Source organism: Monopterus albus, unplaced genomic scaffold, assembly GCF_001952655.1.
Source record: "Monopterus albus unplaced genomic scaffold, M_albus_1.0 scaffold120.1, whole genome shotgun sequence".
NCBI lineage: Eukaryota > Metazoa > Chordata > Actinopteri > Synbranchiformes > Synbranchidae > Monopterus > Monopterus albus.
Genome location: NW_018128000.1, coordinates 319,774 through 326,055, shown reverse-complemented (window position 1 = coordinate 326,055; position 6,282 = coordinate 319,774). Strand labels below are relative to the sequence as shown.

At 39.1% G+C, this 6,282-nt stretch overlaps 1 protein-coding gene across 3 annotated transcripts in view; it reads right to left on the bottom strand.

Annotated features, from left to right (window-relative positions):
- The window catches only part of rabgap1l (RAB GTPase activating protein 1-like), a 97,403-nt gene that overhangs the window by 71,175 nt on the left and 19,946 nt on the right, over positions 1-6,282 (bottom strand). For 2 of the 3 annotated variants that reach the window (XM_020612002.1, XM_020612003.1), the window contains exon 11: positions 3,664-3,793. In XM_020612002.1, coding sequence (XP_020467658.1) covers positions 3,664-3,793 — 130 coding nt within the window. The remainder of the gene's footprint in view (positions 1-3,663; positions 3,794-6,282) is intronic. The other variant, XM_020612004.1, reaches the window with a different exon arrangement.

Here is a 6,282-nt window from a genome sequence, read left to right as displayed (position 1 = left end):
CACACACACACACACAGTACACCTCATAATAAAAACAAATTAATCAAATTAATGTCAGGGGACTGTGAACTGTATTTCACAATTGTACAACCTGTTAATACTGAGGTTACACAGTCAAATAGAAGCAGACATGCCTGTGCTGTGCCTATACCTTCCATATTGTGGTTCTTCTGGGTGTTCGTGAGGCAGACAAGAGGCAATCAACACAGTGAACCACTTGTTTTTAGATGCAGAGGCACTGATTGACTGTCTGGCCTGCTCACTTCACAATAGACAGGCACATAGACAATAAAACTGGATAGTTAGCAGTGACTCAGTCACACATACTGTACACTCACTGTTTAGTCCTGGGTTACCTCATAATCCATCTATTCCCAAAATTTTAAATTGAAAGGGATGTAGACAAAGCACCTCCTATATTAATTCTGGTCTAGAAATATAAAATGAATGTTTATTTGCCTAGACAAAGTGGAAACAATGATGATGAGACAGTGATACACTGTTGATTTTCTCCTTTACCACAGAAAACTGGTGGCAGAAAAATGTCTCAATCTGTCACATGAACTAGATGCCTGGCAATATTCATAAACAACAGTGTTTTATTTTGCTCTTGACTTTAAAGAAAACTATTTAAAATCACAACATGACATCCTGATGGCCTAGATGTAAAAATCCTGTAGCTGTATCCACAATTTCACAAATGTTTGTGAATACAGCAACCTATCTTTTTGGGTGTTTGCAGGTTGCATCAAGTCAAATTTAACTATTTTTAAAGCTCTCTTAGGACCACTGTGACTGAAACATACACGTTTTCAGGACATGGCATCAAGCATTACCCATAGCTCAACCAATAAAACCAAAAAGTAACAGTTTTAAAAGCCATCACTCACTCCAACTGAAGCCTTTACTCAGGCCCTGACACTAAATAATGAGTTGAGATAGCTTTGTCTAGAATATGCAGCTGCTATGCATCCTCACAGCTTTAGCAGGAGCTTTTCAGGTCTTTATAAATGCTTGATGAGCCTTTTCAAATTGTGCACACCCAGCACAAAGCTGCTGCCTCTGTCCTCAGATTGGGTAAGGCCACGTGGCGAGGAAGCATAAGTCCAAGGCCACTGTCAATTTACCAGGTGATGAAAGAAACTGAAGATGACGGCCATTATTGTTATCTTTTAATCTGGAGACATCCTGTGCATTCACTGTGGAATGACTTTCAAATAGAATCTCTCTGATGTTGAAGCCACTAGTGGACTGGTTTTGTCTGCATTAAAGCAAGAAGAAATCCCCCACTCGTTTCATGAAGATGCTCCTTGATTTGCCTTCCTTAATATAAAATTTAAAAATGTATATTTTTAAATGTAATGTTCTTTAGTATACTTTGCACTTTGGTTTTCAACCATCACATCTTATTTAACAGTGGTGTACTGAATCAGTCAAGCTCTTCTTATCTCTCTGTGTTATGCAGATATAGGATGGTTTCAGTTGTAAATTATTTAGCAGAGACTGTATAAGTATCTCCACTTATATGAACAGCCTGTGTAAATAAATATAAAATAGGAACAGACAGAATATGTTTGCTTGCTCCCATGACTTTAAGAAAAGGTGACAAAAACACAATAAGCAATGTTATGAAAGCAAAGAAAAAAGAGAATCTGCAGCTTCAGGCCTATTTTTTACATTTACAGCTTCTATCCATCCATCAGTTATACCTGCTTGTCCTTGAGGGTCGCAGGGGTGATGGAGCCTATCCCACCTGACACTGAGCAAGAGGCAGGGGTATGACCTGGACAGACCTCCAGCCTATCACAGGGCTAACACACAGAGACAAACAGCCATTCATGCTCACATTCACACCTATGGCCAATTTAGAACCTTTGGACATGAAGGGAACCAAAATACCCAGAAGAAAACCATGCAGGCAACACACAAACTAAAAAAAAGGCAGCAACTGGCCAGCAAATAAGAAACCATAATCTTTCTTTTTGTGAGGCAACAAAAGTGACTGCACAGCTCTCAACAAAGGAAAAAAAATCCTCATGAAATGAATTGTGTGCACTCACTGCGGTGGCATCTACACTTGGAAGTGTATTCATTTCTGTACACAATGAGGCTCTGACCTCCAGCTCCACGGCCCTGAGCACCTTCAGTTTTCAACACTGGGGGAGGAAAGGGGTGTTGTAGAAAAAGCCCTCTGAAAGGCTCTGACAGTGCCAGATGAAAGCTGTCAGCTCTGGCCTCGGCAGCTGACTTGTGACTTTGAGTGAATCGCCAGCTAGACACAGAGATGATCTTTCCCTCCCACTCTGTTAATACATTTAGTGCTTCAAGGTCAAAAAAGTAGACTGTTGACAGTGGCAAAGAAGAGAGAGTATAATGAGTCTCCAATGTTGGATGGTGCTTTCACAATTTTAAAACGTAGGTGGAACTAATTAACCTTTGTATTACCCACAAAGGACATGAAATAAAAAGTATAGTGATACTGTATATTTCATAATTTTAATATTTCAGTCAATGGGATAAACTACATTTGAATTCACCTGGCTGCTGTGAAGTAACACTGCACGTACTGTGAACATTCGTGCACACACAACAGCTGGATGAATACAAAAATGAGCACTGTTATATAAACCAGTATTATCATGAAATGTGGAGTTTGAATTGTTGTCAACCTAATCTGCAACACCTGCACTACCAAGCCAGTGGTCAGGTGCAAATGCCAGTCCTGTTTATATTAGTGGGCTGAAACTGGGTCATACTGAATTTGGTTGGTGTAGTTCATGTTACTGCTGTTTTGCTTTCAACCCTCAAGCATAGCTGCCATAATTGACAAGATCCACTCTACTTGGGCTTTCCACCTTACAGTACCTAGTCACACTTAAACTGAACAGAATAAGTGTCTTAATCAAGACACTTGTATACTTATATACACTGACATCACAAGAGACTTGGCTGATAAGTTACTCTATCCTGACTGATGATTGTTGTTGCAAATGATCAGTGTGAATTTCTGCAGAGGGACAAACCTTGAAAAAAAAAAAAAAAAAAAAACTGAAATCGTTCCTTATGATATTATAATGTCATAGAAAACACGAATACAATCTTTCACACAAATGCAAATAAACACACTGAGATGGTGCGTGTTGATAAACCTCAATTTCAGACTCAATACCTGGACATATGATTTTTTGTGATTACTTGTGTGTGTGTGTGTGTGTGTGTGTGTGTGTGTGTGTGTGTGTGTGTGTGTGTGTGTGTGTAAACACACACACACACACACACACACACACACACACACACACACACACGATTTTTTTTTCTGCCTCTGAATGTTCAGTCTCATTTTTCTCTGATATTGAAAGGCAGTAAAGGTGCCTTACAGCGCTGTGAATGAGAAGTCACATTTTTCAAGATTTGGAAGACATATTATGTTGCGTTATAGCACGCATGTGTGTGCCTATGTGTCTGTCTGTGTGCATGTATTTGAGTGAAGGTAGAGAAAGACTGGATGTTCAAGGACTTAGAAAATGTATCAATATTACATATGATTATGTACTTTGCTATAATTGCCAAATATTGCATAACATTAACTTAACTAACAGTAAGAGGGGTAGAAACCAAACAACTAAGGAGAGAGAGCAGGAAAAAAAAAAAAGATGTTCATACCTTCATCAGCCTCCTCATCCTCAAAGGGCGAGGCCACTTGACCTCTCCTTTCATTGTTTCTCTCTGCCTCCCTCTGAAGACTCACCACCTCATACACAGCGTCGCTCTGGCCCACCCTCTCTGGTGCCTGCTGTACACACACACACACACACACACACATATATGTGATCAGACCTGACACTGCTGTCACATTTGTCTACACTTGTCTTTTCAATAAATAAATTCAATTATGTAGGAACTAATCAACAAGTTAACGTGTATTGTTAAGAGTCAAACATCTAGAAATTAAATAAAGATAAATACAGTTATTTCACTCTAATGAATAGACTACTGAACCTGCACCTGACAGGTAGAGACATCTAGAATGGCTGTAAATTCCCATGTTGATCTATTTCCTTTGGGAAGGTACTGTTATACAGGTCTAAAAAGTATACATGTGATTAATCAAACAAATAATGGAGTGTAAAAACTGCCTCACACAATTTTAACTGCTCTTTAAATCAAAACAGACTACAGGCACCAGCCGACTTGACCATGGGTGTCATAAGTTTCTGCTGTTTATTTCTAGTCTATACAATTACTTCAGTGCTGTTGTCTCTCTACCTGGTAGAATGGATCAATGGGCTGCATTGATCTGCCCACTCGTATGGCATCTAATGACTAACTCTAGTCAGTGATGAGAGCACAAATTGAGAGCAAATATCAAGCTTGTCCTATTTTTAGAGGAAATCCAAGGAGGCTTAGGTAACACGTTTGCTTTGCTATGGCCTCTGCCAGTGAACTGTTAACCTCTCTGAGATGAATTATTAACACTGATACAATTAAGACAGAAATGTGGGCCAAAAAGGGCCGACTGCACAGACACAATATCACAGACTATGGTTTTATAATGTGACGTTAAAACTCTCTCTGCTAAATGTTTTTATGAGATGTACCTCACAAAATAAGGGAACTGCCTTAACAGTGTATATGGGTCTTTGTAACATCACAAAGTGTTTTTCTCTTACAAAGCAGCTGTCTTCTTGAAGGTGGCATTTCTCTCCCAAACTACTGGTATTACTCTGCATCAGCTCCTGATTTTTGGCTCAAAGTTTTAGTTGCTCACCATAAAAGTATGAAAATTGGCAATTAATAGTTTGCTTTTATCCTGTTACAAAAGATTTAAAGGAGTTCACTTGCAGAAACGTGCAGTATGTAACATATTTTGCATTGATTAGCTGAATATTGAAAAACTTAGCTCCTGATCTTATGTTAAGTTTACATCATTTAGAATCTTTTTAGGAATGACGTGCACTGCCTTTTCTCCTGTCCCAGTTTTGGCTGAACTTGACAGGATTTGACACAGATTACCTAGCCTGGAGTTGTGGTAGGTTTGTTTTTCAGTAGACATGTGATCCACTTTCCAGTATTGAAGACAAAGAAAACATTCTGAGAAGTTGGCACAAGTAATGACTCCCTGGTACTTCAGCTGGTTAATGACAGCTTTTGGCAAAATAATACAGTAGGACTACACATTTTATATGTGTATCACCACTGATGGCCATCTTCCACAAAATCCTCCACACAATATTATCTTTTAATTAGCTCTTAACCACAGCACCAGTCCAACACACTTCCATTTACTGAGGCGATAACTAGGGAGGCAATCAGGCGGACGACTCAGACCGCCACTGTTAATTACCCACACAGCAATAACAAGACAGAACCTCTTATTAGCTCCGTACAATGCAAAGCTTCACCACACTTCACTGCTTTGCCAGCTCCCCACAGGCCACTGAAGGATCTGCTTTTTAACATGGGAGAGGAAGCTTATGGTGTGACTGTATTTCATCAAGTGCATGCAGGAGCTGCTGAGGCTGGGTGTCCTTGTGCATTCTTCAGTCTCTCTCAGCACAATTTAATCAGGCAAATTCTGAGAAAACTCAAAAGGATAAACATTTCAGAGTATGTGATGTTAATGGTAAGATACAGGAAGAAAACAGCTTATTTGGTACTCTCAACAAAACCCATCAAATCAGTAGACTGTGGTCACCATTATTTGGCAGTCAGACATCAGCTCATGAGGTAAATGTGAGAAATCAAACATTGATCTATGCAAAGCCATAAATTAACCTGAAAAAAAATGAAGCCACAAACCACAAATTATCCAAACAACTAGGTACCAACTGACTAAACTACTAACCAACTAATCACAAGCAGGAGTCAAGTGTGAAGTCTTTAATTTAGAGTCTGAGTCAGTACTCAGGTCTGTTTCCAATGTAATGTCTATTCTAAGAGCATTTTCTCCATCTGAATTATATCTACTGGATGTGCTTAAAAGGGTCTATAGTGGGTTGATACTGTGTCCATGTGAGCTGCCACAGACCATCTAATTTTCCCTTGTTAAATTATGTGAATCTGCAGATACAGTGCCTTGCGAAAGTATTCGGCCCCCTTGAACTTTCCGACCTTTTGCCACATTTCAGGCTTCAAACATAAAGATATAAAACTGTAATTTTTTGTGAAGAATCAACAACAAGTGGGACACAATCATGAAGTGGAACGAAATTTATTGGATATTTCAAACTTTTTTAACAAATAAAAAACTGAAAAATTGGGCGTGCAAAATTATTCAGCCCC